Raw genomic sequence first — 17,624 nt, forward strand, 5'->3', positions numbered from 1 at the left:
TCATCAGTGCTATAATCAATTTGCCCTTCAGACCAGCTCATCATTGATGGAATAAAAATGCATGGTGACAGCATACTGGCTGATGTCTGAGTCTCTTTCATAGTGGAAGGAAGCTAAGACTGGTGGTATGCTTTTTCATTTTTTAAAAATCGGTTTACAATTCTGTTGCCTGCATTTTGGGGGAAGTGTATTTTTGGCAAGATGTCCAGGAAAGTCTACTTGTAAGCTTGTAGCAGTTTTTGTTTTCTAATTGCTAATTTAGAAATACCTGACTATTAAGCGACTGAGGGCTAGCATGCACAGTATTCTTTCCTACCATGGCATCACTTCCTGCATGTTCAGCTGGAAATAAGTTCATGTCCACATGTAGGCACAATAGTGGCTAGTTAGATAGGTGGGGTGATCTTGGAAAGCCATTGTCCTGCTTTTGCCTCTTTCTGGTGAACTTGAGCCCTAGTCTGACTTCTGCCATGTAAATAACCAGTCTCTTAATTTAGTGACTTAAATCTAACAATTTGTAAGGGAGCTAACAGCTTCTGTGGTTAACCATACAGACTGCAGTAGGTCTACTGCAGTCAGAATAGAACAGCAATCCAGAGGTAAAATTCTTCAAAGAAAATGTCATGTTTTTCCACTTGAACCAGGAAGCAGTAGGGCAGAGTGTACAGCATTTTTGAACTCTTTTTGTAGAATGTAAATCTCACATTTTAGAGTTTCTTTAACAACAAACCATAATCTGCCATGGTGGAAAGAATTAAGAGACATCAAAGAAGGCATGCGCATCTAGAGTTTAAAAGTTGCTCACAGCACATGCACTTGGCAGTTTCTTGTAATGATTACAAGAGTGCCTGTTGAAGATGTATAGACTATTTTTCAGGATCAAACGAAGCCAGTTAAACTGGCAAATTCTCTTTGCCAAGCACTGTAATTTACTTCTTAATTTTATATTGCCGTTAAGCTTTTTTCTAAGCATAGATTTGTGTTGCCCTTAGCTGAACCATCCTTTAAGTTTTGTTACATTGTTGCCCTAGTACACACTTCTCATAACTAAGTATGGATACCAATACGTGATTCAGAAACTTGTTAAAGGATTGGCTTGCTTAGTGATGATGTTAATACCATCAAGCTGTTGAGACTTCTCTTTCCCTCAGCTACTTCCCCTCAACATCAACAGAAGTGGGACTGGGGGAAGAAACAAATCCCCTTCACTTTTTACTTTGGTCATACAGGTGTAAATGAGAGGTTAATTCTTGTTATCAGCAGATTTATTAGTGGTGGAAGAAGATGCAGAGGTTATAGGACTCTGCATTTCAATAGATATTAAGGTCGTATCTTGACCTTGGAGCCTATAAAACCACCAATTGAAGCCTCTCTTGACTGCAGTCTTTCTGTTTAGGTGGCAATGCAATTTTACAGCCAAGCTATTCAAATAACTGCAAATCTGATATATTTTAATAAAGTTGCTGTTCTTTCCGAGATGTTTCTCTTGTGGAAGTAAACCTGTCACTGTCTTCCTTTTCTCCTCTACATACTTGCATTATTTCTTTAAATACAAAGTTGCAATCCGGGCTGTATTTGTTCCTCTTGTCTTTGTGGTTGTTAGCATGATATTTAAAGTTTCATCCATAACTTTCATATAATCTGTGTTAATTTTTTTTTTTATTATCTAGAAGCCCTTTATAATTGCAGAGAGAAATTTCATAGTGAGGGTTGTGGGAAAGAACCAGAAAGTGGTTCCCCAGGAATTGGGAAGTACTGTAGTGAATCACTGCTCTTTAGAGCTTCCCCTTTTCACAACTTCTTCCTTTGACATTGTGGGCGAGATTTCAAAATGGTGTTTCCCAAACTTGGGTTTCCAGCTGTTTTTGGTCTACAACTCCCATCATCCCTAACTTTCAGGACCAGTGGTCAGGGATGATGGGAACTGCAATTCAAAAAACAGCTGAAGACCCAAGTTTGGGAAGCCCTGTTTTTTAAAAATGAAACATATGCCTCAGGAGAACAAAACAGATACTCCCAGTGTAACACATGCACAAGGGTTTTCCAGATTTTGTTTGTGTGAAAGCACACTGATTTGCCCCTGTGGATATATTCCGAAAACTCTGGCACCTGGAGAGTCTACACTAAAATCAGCTGTATGGGCTGCTTCATACTTTATAAATATTGTCCATGGAGTTTGCAGTATAGGAAATAATAAGTTCCTTTTCATTTGTGAAATGTGTTGCCTTCATTTTGCCAGGAATGCATGGGTCAGCAAGCAGCTGTTGATTCATGACCCCTGCGCTCAAGGCAAAATAAGCAGAACACACTTTATAAGGTGTTCCTGCCCTCCCTCCCTCAGTTTAAGTATAAATGAATGGCATTTTCACTGAATGTAGGGACAGTGCTTTGTGCTAGCAAGTAAATACTGAGTCACAGGCTCATCATTCTATTAATCCATTCAAAGCAAGAGTTAAGCCTTATATGATACCAAGGTAACTTGTTGCTGTGTAATGTAGGTGGTGATGCCAGCAAACATATGAATATATTGACTCGTAAGTCTCATTTTGTAACAAAAGACATTTCAATTGAAGTTGCCAAGCTTTCAAAAGCATTATCAAAGTGAAATGAACAAAGATTCACCTTGTTGATGCAATGGCAAGTATGCCATCAGTCTAGGGTTTATCAATCCATGCTATAAAGTCCTAAACAATATCTGCTCCATGACTTTGAGTTACTGTTTCTAGTACTTTTTCATGTAGTAAAAAAGAGACATCTATAGTCTGGAGCAGTGGTTGGCAAACACACCTTTGGCTAGGAAAAAAAAGGTCATGGTTCTCTAGGTCATGGTTTTAATGTGTTATCTCTGAAATGCAAACAATGCTTACCATAATAAAAGAGAATCCCTTGCTATGGTATACTGGGTGATGACTTTCTATAGGCCTGTGCCAGTTACAGTTATCTTTGAAAGACTGAAATGCGAATTCAGCACCATTTTGCAGATCAGATATCTCATTTTGTGTTTCTACATTAACTGCCTCATGTACCTGGACATAGTTTCAAAGAGGATATGACCTCTAATCAGTAACTAAACATGTAAATATTCAGAGATGTTAATTCCAGCACTGAATATGTATAATTGTTGAATAGAGTTGGCCACCCGTAGTTTTTCATTGGTTTTGAGCGGGGTGTGTGTTTATGGCTATAGTAAGTGCTGGGTAGCTTTTTTATTCTTCCATCATAGCTTGATCTCACTACTTTGTGACCACTGAATTTGTTAGTTTGGAGGTGATGTGGCTGCACAGTTATAGTGTTTGCCTTTAGGTTCCTGTTAAGGCTAAGAGTTTGCTGAAATCCTGGGGTGCTGGGCATTTTAATTAAAAAAGGTTGTCTTTTATTTATTCTCCCACCTTTAGAAGTGAACTGGGGGGACGTGAGACAGGTTCTTTTCAGTTGTAGCATTGTGTTTTTGGAATTGCTTTCTGAGGGAGCCTGCCTTGTCCTGCCTGCTTTTCCCTAGCCTTTAAAGCAAGCTTCTAAAACCGGGGAGGGGGGGGAGCAAACATTTTCAGCAGGGGGCCAGTCCGCTGTCACTCATACCTTGTGCGGGGCTGGACTATATTTTTTGGTGGGGAAATGAACAGATTCCTATGCCCCACAAATAACCCAAAGATGCATTTTACCACATTCTACTCATGTAAAAACACGCTGATTCCCGGGCTTGATTTAGAAGGCGATTGGGCCGGATCCGGTCCCCAGGCCTTAGTTTGCCTACCCATGTTCTAGATGTTGACATTCTATTGTTTCTATGATGCTGCAGCATTATGTGTATTTTTCTGCTGCCTTTATATTTCATTGCACTATTCCTCCAAATTTCTGAAGTTCAGAGGTAAGTGCGGACGGGGAACCCTAAAGTATTCAAGAGTAGAGTTTTCCTTTTAAAAGTTGGGTTGAATTGAGGGGGCATAGTCCCTGGTAGGATGACAGGTGTGTGAGAATGAGAGAACCAATGGATGAACAAATATTTCTGAGTACTTGGTGAGGGCGAAGATGTTGAAAATCATGGTTTGGCCCTGGCTGTTGGGAGAAAGATAATCCCAAGATTATCCCAAGATGTTTGTGTGCATAATGTGATGGTAGTAGCAATAGTAATAATAGTAATAAAAACAATAACAATAATTGTTGTTGTTGCGTTATGTGATGGTAGTAGTGGTACATACAGTGGTACCTTGGGTTACAGACGCTTCAGGTTACAGACTCCGCTAACCCAGAAATAGTACCTCAGGTTAAGAGCTTTGCTTCAGGATGAGAACAGGAGCTGTGCTCCGGCGGCACGGCGGCAGCAGGAGGCCCCATTAGCTAAAGTGGTGCTTCAGATTAAGAACAGTTTCAGGTTAAGAACAGACCTCCAGAACGAATTAAGTTCTTAACCCGAGGTACCACTGTAGTAATAGTAACAATAACAATAATGGTTGTTGTTGTTATTATTATTATTAATTTGTATGGTTATATTTGCAGTGCCTGCTGTGTCAACAACAGACAGACTCATATTATCCACATAGATCAAGCAGAACTGCAGCATATCTTAGTCACGGTCTTTTAACAGTTCTCATTGCAAAAGAGAAGTCCTACTTTTGAAGCAGGATGCCCACAGTTGAAATAATCTAGGTCAGAAGCAAGGAATACCCAGGAGTCTAAAGACTGTTCCTGGTACTCACCTTTTTAAAGGAAGTTATGAACTCCTTGTAAAAAACGTTTCTGGGGATGCTGAACGATTGTTAAATGTTTTATTGCATTGCAGGGGGGAGCAGGGAGCTGACTCCTTCCAAAAAGTGCTGAACTCTAAAACAAAGGCAACTTCTTTAGCTTTCTTTGTGGATTAAACTTTCCTAATTCCTGTGGGAAAGCGGTAATTTATCATCCTATAAGACTAATTACAGAGGTTAGTGGGAGGAGGAGGGATAGGTACTAATCCAGTCAGAGTAATTACCATGACCTTGAATGAGTCCTTTGGCTTTGCACTAAATTCTACTAGTAAAACTGATCTGTTTATCTAATGCACATCGAGATTTGACACTGCTTCAGTCAAACAGGAATCATCTAAATGCATGCAAAAAGAAAATAAACTCCAGTAGCAACATGCACATTTAAAGGAGTATCACTAAGTTTGATACTACATAAAAAATACCATGGCTTGACAGTTAATTTGTTTGATTATTTGTGTTGGGACAAATCTTGTATCTGATGTCCTGGTACTGTCATATTCCTTGGATATCCAAGACGATTGAGGAATTCAAAGAAAAATATCTTTTTGCTTACATTTAAGTAAGTAATGTACCAGACTGTTTTTTAATACCTACAAATTACTGGTTTATGGCGGCATAAGTTGTTTTGAACAAGAGCCCACCTCATCAGATGTTTTGGTACACACAATTTACACTCATTCACACAGGCAAGAGAAACAAAATATAAACATGTCAATGATATACATGATTAGATTGTCATTTTATGGGTCAAACTTAATTTTTGCAAATTTATTCAGTGACAGGTCTTCAAAATATGTTTTTGGATGTGAGGAATTCAAAACTGCTATTACTTTTGTGGTTGGACAACATTTAGCTTGGTAAATCTATGTTTGATTAAAAAGCGCATAAACTGCTATAGAAAAACCAAAGAATTTTTACTTTACCTTCTAAAAATGTCAGGTAATGTTCTTTAAAAAATAGTTTCTCTGCATAAAACATGTCCTGATAAGCATACAACATTACCTTGTAATCATAAAACAACATTAGGAAGTAATTACATCAGTTAATAAGAAAAATAAACAAGTTTCATCAGTTTTTTTTAGTCAAGTTTAAGTCAAATCAAGTTTAAAATTATTGGAAATGTCACAAAAACATTCAAAAGTAAATAGTTATTTACCAAGCAAAACTAAACTATATTAATTTAAACACAATATCTTTTGAATTCCTAAGTCATGTTGCAACTTTTTAGCACCCCTCATTTTGGGAATTTGAAAAATTCAATGTGCCCTAATTATGTACGGTGTCCATGCTGACGAAGCAAAACGTATTTTAACAGTGCAGTAGATATCCACAGCAACTTTATTATAACAATTATAATGAGAAGTACTAATAGATTTCCATATTGAAAAACTATATTGAAGAAAATTGCAGCCATGATGTTCCCAACATCCACTTCTGAAATGTAAAAATCCAAAAGGCTAATGCATTCTTCCAAGGTGTTTTTCTGTCTAAGACTACAAAATAAAATGGAGTACAGCTGAGTTGCTTACACATGACTGTGCTGCCTCCTAAAAGGCATTAAGATTGGGTGATGGTAGCATATTCCCTTGAACCTTGATGTCGGCCTTAGAGTGGATCTGTGCACTAGGGCTTCCTATAGAAATCGGGTGAAACAAATTCCAGAAAACCAGAGAAGTACGTTGTTATGCACTATTTAAATTCAAAGTCAGACAGTGGCTGGTACTATCTAGGTGCACCAGATCTGACTACAAACAATAATTATTCCCCTCTTGCCTGAGTGTGTTGTTGCATATACTAGCTTTTTAAAAAGATAAAAAAATACTAAAGCTTAAAAGAGCTGCTCATCTTTAGATCTATGGCTTGCTATGTTAGGCATTAATTAGTCTTCCTGAGCTCAAGCCATCTAGCCGCTGAATAAAGGCAGGAAGAGCAACTAGGAAAAAACAGTTTGAAGCACAATGCAAAATTCTTTCCATGCCAACAATAATTTCAGAAGACTGATGGATTAAAAACCTTCTACATCTACCTCCTTAGTCTCATCCTAAAAGGCATGCACATCGCAGGTGAACCATATATGAACCTGAAGCATAATGTGAACTTGATCTACTGTATTTGTGTAAATAATAATAATAATAATAATAATAATAATAAATCAATATCCAGTGAATGTATGACTGTGACCTCAGAGATTAAAGTCTACAGGCAGGAAAGGTTTGTAGTCTTGTGTGTTCTTTCTGCCTACCAGTGTTTTTTCAAGTGCTGGGGAGTTGGTGCGGAAGGGAATACTTGAGGCTAGCTCCTGAACACATACAATCTCTAAGGATCAATTTCCTAGGAACAAATTCTTTGTCCTTGCTGAAGAGAGTGAATTTCATCAGTGCTTCAAAGAAACTGCTGGAATTTCCAGTACATTGAAGTAAAGTGAGAGCTAATGCATTACTGAAAGGTTATTCAACCTCTGAATGGTTCTAGAACAGACATTCCCATGGGTTGAGTACTCTGAAATTTATGGCTAATTCTGCATAAGATCTAAAGAAAAATGTCAGCGTACTTTATACTACAGAGATTGGCTCAAACTACACTTGGCTGGTTTATTTGCAGCATTGCTTCATGTAACTAAGCTTTTCATGGCTAAATCAAAAGTAATGGTAGTGATTAATTCTTGTTACATCTAGCTTAAATGAAGATGGATCATAAAAGCTGATTGGTCAAAGCTCTTGATGTAATGAAGTGGTTGTGACTTTAAAACAGGGCAGAGAACCTGTGACTCTTCAGTTGTTGCTGGGCTTAAACTCAGAACATCCCTGACCATTGGCCATGCTGGTTGAATTTGGAGTCCATCAAAGTTCTTCACATGTAGGAGTTTGCATCTATGATGATTCTCAGTCTAATTAAGGCGGAAGTCATTGTTGTTCAATTTGTTTCATTTCGCTCATTTGTTTTTGTTTCGTTTATTATTAAAAAATCTAAGTGGTTACACAAATTACAATTGAAATCACAAGTAGTGAATCGATACATAACAGCAAAATACACTAAATATCCCGGAAAAAATTAGGCACAACGTTAAAAGAAGAAGTGCTGAAATTATGCCTGTAGGCTGTTACAACGCTTTGAAGAAAAGGCATAGTGATCCACAACCCTAGAGAGTCACTAACAGTGAAGGCAATGCTGGACTGGATGGACAAATATGGCAGCCTCATGTAGTCCTTTCATGACATCATTGGAGGAAATTGATAGGATACCTACAAACTCTGTGAATGATTTCCTCCCACTTCCTTTAAGGACTAAATTCTTCCCATGAAATAGTTCAATTCTTAAGTCCCAGCACCAAGTGTTATTTTAGGAGATAACTCCTGCAGCTAACCAGTGGTCACTCTCTCCTTTGCAACCAGCACATTGACATGCTCAGTTATCTTACTGGCCAGCCTCTCTCACTCTGACAGCTCATACTTGACTGAGAACCGCAGGACAGAAGCCCTTTTGTTTGCGTTCTTGCCAGACACGAGGTTTAAATACAATTCAATACAAGGAGCCACAGGTGAATTATTAGTAGTAGTTAGGACAACTCCTGTGTCCACATCGAGCCTTTCTGGTTTGTCTAAATGCAAACAAGCTAGAAGTTTACATTCAGTGACATCGTGCTTTGTGGAACACGTCTTATTTTATTTACACATATCTACTGTCTCCCCAGCCTGGTAAAATCAGTTTCCGGCTTAGGTTATTATCTCTAGCAAAGATTAGAAGGATGGCTGGCTGGGTCTGGGAAGTGATCCCAGCTTCATTATAGAAAATTGATACAGCTGCTAGAAAAGCTTACCTTGAACTAGCAATAGAAAAGGAATTTGTTTGGTCCACATTTTACAAAGGAGTAATCTGATAACCAGAAATTGCTTATGGATCAGAGTGAAACTCCAAGTCACATTACACATTTCATGAAATTTGTGTTGTAGCATTTGGTGAACAAGAAGTATGTACACATGTATTATTTAATATGTATTGTATGGATGAGTACACTGAAAAGGGTTAATTTTATACACATATGTTCACAATGTGTACAGTTTAAATGTGAACTTGTCTTTCCACAAAATGGGACAGAATGGGACCTATGATTGAATTTCATAAGGCTGAAATGGGAACAGGATTAGGCTGTTCAGATTGTCACTCCGTGAAACCCAGAAGATCTGAGCAGCAACAGGGTGCTGGGTAACATCCCTCCCTTGGGCAAAGTGCTGGAGTGGGTGGCTGCTAGCCAAATCTAAGCACTCTTGGATGAAGTAGATCCATTTAAATTGAGGTTTAGTTCTGCTTTTAATAATGAAATTGCCTTGATCGCTCTGTTGGATAGCCTTGGTGGGGTAGGTGGGAGTGTGACCTTGTTGATTATTCTTCGCTCTCCAGTTTTTAGATTTGATTTAAATCTTTTTAGAAGTCTGTGGCTTTATTATGTGAGCCATCCAGATAATTTCTTGTTTTAGGGTAGCCTATAAATAATGTAAATATGTTGGTAGAATTGCAAGTAAACAAATCTCCCCCTGCCTCCAAGATTGTAGTTGTTCGTATCAAAGTCTTTCTGTTCTGAATAGCCTTATATAAATTGTCCCAGTTTTAGTGGCTTGGGTTAATCTATTTCAGTTGATTCCAACCCAAGTTAATGTGCACAAGTCTGTGATGCTGCTGTGTGCCTTCTTAAATATTAGAACCAATAGTCTCACTCTTCCAGTTAGTTCATGCTGCAATTACAAGATGTGACACCAAGTGTTTGCTTTGACAAATCCTCTTTGGTGTCTCATGGGTGAACTTGAATCTAAGTTTTGTTAGAAGTGCTCTACAGAGTGACAATGCATACTAATCTCAGGAGTTTATTGCTATTGTCTAACATAAAAACTTGTTCACACAGCATCCTGCATTCAGAGGTCTTCCATTAGTCTCTCAACTTAGTTTTTGTTGTAGTGGAGTCTGGGGCCTGCTGACTAATAAAGTCAAATGCAGATGGGAATCAGGATGATAGTTGGGGAGAATTCAAACTGCTGTTCTCTTGTTCCTTCATTAAGCCCCCTTCCAAAAACTTAGCTTCTAACTCTAGGGTTACCATATTTCAAAAGTTGTTGAGCTTTGGGGGGGGGGGTGGCGGTGACAGAGTTGAGCCAAAATCTACACTACTGGCATTGGTTGCCATGCACAGCATGTAAATTTTGCATTTTTTCCTGTTTGGTTTACAGTACAGTCATACCTCGGGTTAAAATATGCCTCAGGTTGAGCGTTTTCAGGTTATGCTCCGTGGCGACCTGAAAGTAATGGAACACGTTACTTCTGGGTTTCGCCGCTCACGCATGCGCAGATGCTCAAAATGATGTCACGCGCATGCGCAGATGTGGCGAATCGTGACCTGCGCATGCGCAGACGCGGGTTGCGTTCGCTTCAGGATGCGAACGCGGCTCCGGAACAGATCCTGTTCGCATCCAGAGGTACCACTGTACTAAACAAGTCAAGCAAATGTACTAAATAGGATCCACTCAGGGCATCAGAACCTTTTCCAATTAAAAAAAATTGAAATTTCATATCACTTGCCTCATATGAACCACCACGCGGGGGTGGGCTGGTTAAAAGCTATCATTGCTGATGTAAAAACTCTGGTCTCAGTATTGGTTGATTTTGAGGCTAAATGATAAGGACTAATGTGCTTTTAAGTAAACATTATTTCCATATGTACTTAGATTGCACCACTAATCACCACAAATACGTAAGCATGCACTCACGACAAATTTTGCATCCTGCATAAAGTAAAACAAAGAGCAGTTAGGCCACCACCCAGGACAACGAAAATTTCAGAGACCTGCCTCAGCTGTGCAAATGCCATTGTAGAACCTGCTGCTGTTTTGAAGGAAACACATAGTTTAGCAGCCTGTTGGCTGGATTGCAATTCTCTCCATTCCAGGCAACATGATTAAAAGTCTTTTCATCTCCACTGGCTGCTGGTGGCATAGAAACAGTTGTAAAGCGGAGCAATTAAAGAAGCTAGACATTAAAAATGAAAAATAAATCAATATTGTGGTTGGATGTGAAGACATTGGGGGGGGGGGGAAACAACAACCCCCATCCTGGAATTTTCCTCCTATTTGTGCCCCCTTCCAGCCTTCAGATTAATGTCAATTCTTGATTATTTATTTTGCAGCTCAGTGGAAATTTTTGAAATTGACTTTGTTCAGGAAAAAAAAAGCAAGCTTCACCAGGTTTGCCCTGGATTGGGAAAATGCACAAATTGTCCATTTCAATGAAGTTACTACAGAGCAGAATATGTCTTTGTGGGAAGCAAATTTACAGCAGAATTTGGCAGAAAATGTCCAGAACATCTAAAGAAAAGCCTTGAAGGCTTTTTGCTGTGGTGGTGGGAGAGCACATACTAGTGGGATGTCACAGATGAACCTAGTAGGAGGTTTTTCAGCCACACATGAGAGTGAAACCTGCTATTGGGTTAAGAAAGGACTTTTTTGTCCTCAGATCAAAACGTCTGGCAGAAAGGAAGGAAGTTCAGTCTCTACTCACTCCCACAATCCTGGGATTGCCACTTGTAGTTTTGTGTAATGTACATGATCTTTAAATCCTTGTTGTAACTTCTGTTTAATTAGAAGGTCTAACATGTCTCACATTCAGTTGGAAGATGTGTGTGTCTGGGTTTATGAACAAATGTAATTTTGTTTCATACAACTGATGTGTGTGATGTGGGTTGGTCTTGACTTGAACACTTAGGCTAGGCTTATGAAAGGATGTACAACCCTTAGCTGATTTTGGTGACTTATTTATTTATATAGTTTTTTATTTAGGACATTTGTATGCTGCCCCATGCGTAATGTCCATATGCTTGGATGATTAGCATAAGATAATTGAATGCTTTAAGCAGCCTGATTGGACTCTGATGCTCAAAATGTTGTGTACATGATATTGGCTAAGCACTGATCTGTACTGCTGGACATGAAATGTTCTTTTCTGTGGTTCATACATCTACCTGAACTTGCTTTAGGTAACAGGAACATCTTGAGGGTGAGTGACTCATTTAGCTTATTCACTTGCAAATAAGTATTTTAAATGTCTCTATGGCAACCTGTCTCCAGTGATATGCAAACTATTTGAAAAATCCAAGGAGGAGCGATACCTTTCCCTTAGTAATGGGATAAGCTTCCCTTAGTAATGTGGCGATAAGCTGAAAAGATGGCTAAAATAAACACTTCAGCATTAATGTTTAAACACACCATCTTCTTGACTTAAAGATCTCTGTTTGAACAAGGTTCATGCTGGTTCAGAACAAATTTTGGATGAATTTCTAATAGGCATAGCTGACCTTGCAGCTTCTTGCACTTGGTTTTGCTGTATACATTTGTTAGTACCATTCTAAGAAAGAAAATTACAGTGGCTCACAGTAGGATAGACCTTATAAAATCCTTTGCATGTTATAAGTCAAAGTCCAGGACTATTTCTGCACAATGCAGCATGTGAACACCCAAGGTTAACATTCCAGACACGCCCTGTCTCCTGTTTCTCCTGGCACTGAACACTGTTCCACCCTCTCTTTCTGAAACGTTTCATTTGCTTGCTAATATGGTCTTCAAACGACAGGCATTTGCATTTGTCCTCCCCTGATATTTGAGTAATTCCAGGTTGTTCAAGACCTGTATGTGCATACCATAGTGTGTGGTAGAAAGGCTCGTTTTAATCAGCCTACAGACTAGAAATCAGTGTGCCCTGCATGCAACTTTTGTCAGTTGTAACCAGATGTAAACAGATTTTGCTTAATGGAGAAGCTACATGAAGGCAAAGAAGGGAGTACAGCCTTTATTTTATATGCATTTCAGACTCCCTTTACTTTTCTGTAGTAAATGGATTCTGTAGTCTAGGAAAGCAATTAAGACTGAACGTTCCAGGTCTATAGCAGGTACTTTGAAAGTGGGATACCATAGCTCAAGGGTAGAAAAAATATTTGGCTTCCCAATACAGTAGATGGAAGACTGCCTTTGAGCCCAAAGGGATAAGGAGGAGAAAGGTGGAAGGGTCTCCAGAGGACATGGGCATAGGGAGTTGGTGCTTGGCATTGCTTGTTAGTATGAATGAGAAGCTACACAAGTGTGGAGAACAAGAGGTTTATGGTATGGATTCTCAGACTTGCCTGCAAGAATTCAATTCAAGGGATCTGGCTCCCTTGACTTGATTCTACAGTGACTTAACAATGTGTTCAGAGGACAGAGCACACTCATAACAGGCTGGTTATTGAGGCTAAAGCCAACCATTTCTCAGTTAATGTGCAAGATTGTTTAAGACAGAAGTCATTCCTCTCAATAAATTTGTTAAGCTGCCCCTGAAAGAAGTCTCTTATCCCAAATATTGAGCCTTTATAAACGAATCTCTCTATGCCATTGTGTTTTCTTCTTTCCTTCCTGTGCTAATACTGTCCCTCCCTTCCCAAAGAGGATGTGAGGCTGTTTTCTAGAAGCATTAAGAATATTCCTGGTGTTGGGGCCAAACAACCTTCTTCCTAATTTAGGCAAAGTATTGGAAGGAATCCTCCTCTGAGAGAACAAAGTAGTAAATCACAAATTCTCCATTTGGGTCACTGGTCCAGTACTGGTGTATTGATGTCTGGTTTAGGCTGAGTTTCCAAACTTCCACACCTGTAGTGTGTTGTATATGCCAAAACCTTTGGCTTTCCTTGCATCAGGCAGAGAATAATTTGTTGGTCTTACTAAATATTTGTCATCTTCTTTATAATGTGTTATGGATAACACTGAAACCATCATGGGATACATTATTAAATGATTAGTCACCAAGTATACTAGGTTTATTGGTATAGGTGCTAGTGTTGGTGTATATGTATGTATGTGTATATACACACACACAAAATATTAAGTCAAATTAATAGGCATATTTCCTATTCGCAAATTGTGAACCATCACTATGCTGGATCCTGGAGATGAACTAGTCTCTCCTGATAAAACCCTGCTTATTTACTTTCTGCCCTCTCATATTGGATTCTCAGAGGGAACTGAAAATTGTAATGAAGGTTTAAAATAGCAAACAGTAATGATGAAGATTTTGTTTCACCATCTAAAATTGTACCCCTGAAGTTGATCTTTTTTGGGGAACAGCTCTGCTAATTCATAACTTCTGGCATTGACAGTGAATGCTGTTGCATCTTTACTGATCAAGTCCTCTTTCTCCAGGGGCAGCTTAGTTTAGCCTGAAATTATCTTGTCTTTTTGAACTGGTTCAGGCAATCATGTCTTGCCTTGTTAAGCTGAGATATGCAGCAAGTCTTGCTTGTGCATGGAGCCCCTTGGTTCCTTGCTTTTTTGTCAACTGCAGTTAAACCAGGGAGCCTTTTAACTGTAGTTTCACATTTCATCCAAAGTGGGAAAACAAGGCTGCTAGCTTCAGTACAAGCCAAGATGCTAAACCAGATTCAAACTACGGTTTAGTATATTCACTTGTTCTGAAGCTGTAACCTTCTTTTTCATTTTGGAAGAAATAGTTTAATAGGTTTAATGGCAACTATCAGCTGAAGGGAGGAGCAAAGGAGATCTATGCATGAACAAAGACTTGAACATATGTTAGTTTAATAATCTGAGATAAAAAGGTAAAGGACCCCTGACAGTTAAGTCCAGTCGCAGACGACTCGGGTTGCAGCGCTCATCTCGCTTTACAGGCCGAGGGAGCCGGCATTTATCCACAGTTTTTCTGGGTCATGTGGCCAGCATGACTAAGCCGTTTCTGATGAAACCAGAGCAGCACACAGAAATGCTGTTTACCTTCCTGCTGGAGCGGTACCTGTTTATCTACTTGCACTTTGATGTGCTTTCGAACTGCTAGGTTGGCAGGAGCAGGGACTGAGCAATGGGAGCTCACCCCATCGCGGGGATTCGAACCGCTGACCTTCTAATCGGCAAGCCAAGAGGCTCAGTGGTTTAGACCACAGTGCCACCAATCTGAGATATGGTGGTCCAAATGTGGCTGTTATATACACATACTTGGATGTATTCACACACCACCTTCCTAATTAAGGAAATTTGTTTGAATTCCTTTGTCTGTTTTGAAATGCTGAAGAAGGGTCACTTTTATCAGTAAAGAAAGACATGCATGACACACACACCAATGGAAGGAATTAATAGGTGGCTTTAAGGACCAATTTGCCTTGTATTCTCCTTCCAGTGGGCAGAAGGAGCAACAGCCCCCTGGAAGTGTGGTCATGCAGCTTAGCTTATCAGGACCAGTAGTAGGTTTGCATTGGTCTGTCATGCTGCATTGCAGTGAGAGGAAGTTTTCAAGTTCTGAAGGCTCACCATATTCATGGTGCAAGAGAGGGTTGTTTTTATGAAGTATAAAGTTCTTTCCTCAGTTCTTTTCTTTCCAAAGTTCTTTTCCTCAACTCATGGTGAAAGTGTGGTGGGCTTTTAACTGCTGCTGTTTTTAGTTTTGTAATTGGATCATTTTATATGTATTTTAACACACGTTTTATACTTCTATTATGTTTATAACCTCCCTTGGGAGATCTTTGCCCTGAAAGGTGGGATATAAATTTCTTAAATAAAAATATGAAAAAGCTACTTGTGTGTAACATTAACTTCTTTTTCTCCATAGGCACTTGCTGCCAATGCCGGCACAGGATTTGCTGTGGCTGAGCCTCAGATTGCCATGTTCTGTGGAAAGCTTAATATGCATGTCAATATCCAGACTGGAAAATGGGAACCTGATACTTTTGGGACAAATAGCTGTTTTGAAAGGAAAGAAGAGATTCTGCAGTACTGCCAGGAGGTAAGCAATCATTCTTTGTAGCTGGTGCAACCTTTGTTTAGATCCTGATGACTCATAACTTCAGCTAAATTTCCCAACTGCAGTGCAGTCCCTTCCGCAAAGCACTTTGTCACAACATAGAGATCACAAGGAAGTCCCACTTGTGACGTACTTCCCCTGTGCATGAAAACTCATATGCACTGGATTTGTGTTACCCATGTCTGTTCAGCATTTTGCAAAGGCTTCCATTGTAAAAGGTTTGGGGATTGCATTCCTTTCTCTGGCTAGCTATTCTGAAGTATTTGCAATGACATACATTCTGTGTGTGTGTGTGTGTGTGTGTGTGTGTGTACGCGTGCGTGCGCACACACACACACACACACACACACACACACACACACACACTGCATATCACTAGTTGTCTTGTTGCCTGAGGTAAGTAGTGGTAGTTCAACCATCATTTAGATCCTGATGACTGTTAACTTCAGTGATAGTGCATCAATGAGAAGAAGTGACAAAGAATGACTGTAAGTTGCAGGTTCTGGCCTTAAGGTTGCAGGTGCACTTGATACAATCTCATTTCCTGTGTTTGACCTGGCCATGTCAACCAGGATACTAACTCCAAAGCCACCATCATGGCTGTGCTAGGTGATTGGTGTTACAACAGCAGCATGTTTCGGCTTCTTTAAGGTGCTGCATTGGTAGCAACAGTCTGATAGTGCCCACCCAAGCAAATAGAGGAGGAAGCTTTCAGCATATGTGTAAGTCATGCATATGTTCTTGTGCTTAGGAAGCAAAGAACCAGCATCATTGTGTTGGCAGTTGTGAATTTTTTTTCTTGAAAGGTCCGTTTTACCCTTGATAAAATTTGATCTTTCTGCAACTTCCAAGGCTGGAGTATTTTCAAGCCCAGAATAACTACCTTTAGGAATTTCCTTATCTGTATAGGAGATGGTCAGGTCTCAGTGGTGTTCAATTTAAATATCTATGTGTTTAATATAACACCACAAGGCACAACCAGAATTCACTCATGCAAACTATAGTTTGCTTATTCAAGTGTAGAAGTAAGTTATGGTTTCTGTTAAATAAACAATTACTTAGGAAAGCAGAATATGTGAAGGGAAGGGAGAAGGAGGAGGCAAAAGGGAATGTGCGAGAAAAAGGGTCGTTCATGTAATGCCAAATGGGGATTTGGCATTACATGTGAACTGGCCTGTTGTTGGCCTAGTTTCTTATTTTGATAAACATAACAGGCTTTTTGCACATTTTGTGTCCCTTAAGGAGTTATCTTTCCTTCTTAAAATGTTGTTTTTCCCCTCTCTCCTGCCAAGAGTCTATCAATTCTCCATGTGTATAGTATTTCTTTTCACTTTTAAAATAGATTTATCCAGAGCTTCAGATTACAAATGTGGTGGAAGCCAATGAGCCAGTCAGCATTGAAAACTGGTGTAAAACAGGCAAGAAGCAGTGCAAAGGCCACACCCACATTGTTGTTCCCTTCAAGTGTCTTGGTAAGTACTTCCATTGATATGCCTGACTTTTGTTAGTCTCTATTTCCTTTAGTTATTACCGCCCCACCCCTTATTTGCATATAGAAACTTCATATCAACATTGACTGTGCATATTGATTGTGCCAATGGTGTTTCTTTCAGTAGCAAATGTTAAAAATATTTATGCAGAGAGTGCATAGAACACCTTTTCTATTTTTTTTATTCTGGCTGGTTTTAGTTAATGGAATTAATATGGTAAGGCTCATATCTGTCGTTGATTTAACTATGATTTGTTTAGTTGATTGTTACTTGCATGGAGTCTTTGGGCATAAGATTAAACTTGAAATTTTAAGAAAACGCAGTGGATCTTTCATAAACTCAAGAGCTACCCAAGAAAGGAGTTTTGGTTGTTCCTATTTGTCAGGGTGGGCATATTTCAAGCTTAGGAATTCTCCTTCACTTTTTCCTTGAACTCTGAGGTCCACTAGTTTGGGGCCAAGTACAGAATAGAGAGAGATGGTGGGATGGGCATATTGTTAGAATTAAGGAATAGTGTACCAGCTTGCTATGAACCCTGGCCTGAAATTCCAGAGAGCCACTTCCAGTCAGTATA

The 17,624-nt window shown here is 39.3% G+C and overlaps 1 protein-coding gene across 7 annotated transcripts in view; it reads left to right on the plus strand.

Annotated features, from left to right (window-relative positions):
* Positions 1-17,624, plus strand: part of APLP2 (amyloid beta precursor like protein 2) — a 52,394-nt gene that overhangs the window by 8,153 nt on the left and 26,617 nt on the right. For all 7 annotated transcript variants that reach the window (XM_083714477.1, XM_083714476.1, XM_083714478.1 and 4 more), the window contains exons 2-3: positions 15,369-15,542; positions 16,903-17,032. In XM_083714477.1, coding sequence (XP_083570603.1) covers positions 15,369-15,542; positions 16,903-17,032 — 304 coding nt within the window. The remainder of the gene's footprint in view (positions 1-15,368; positions 15,543-16,902; positions 17,033-17,624) is intronic.

This window comes from Podarcis gaigeae (genome assembly GCF_964106915.1).
Source record: "Podarcis gaigeae genome assembly, chromosome: 15".
NCBI lineage: Eukaryota > Metazoa > Chordata > Lepidosauria > Squamata > Lacertidae > Podarcis > Podarcis gaigeae.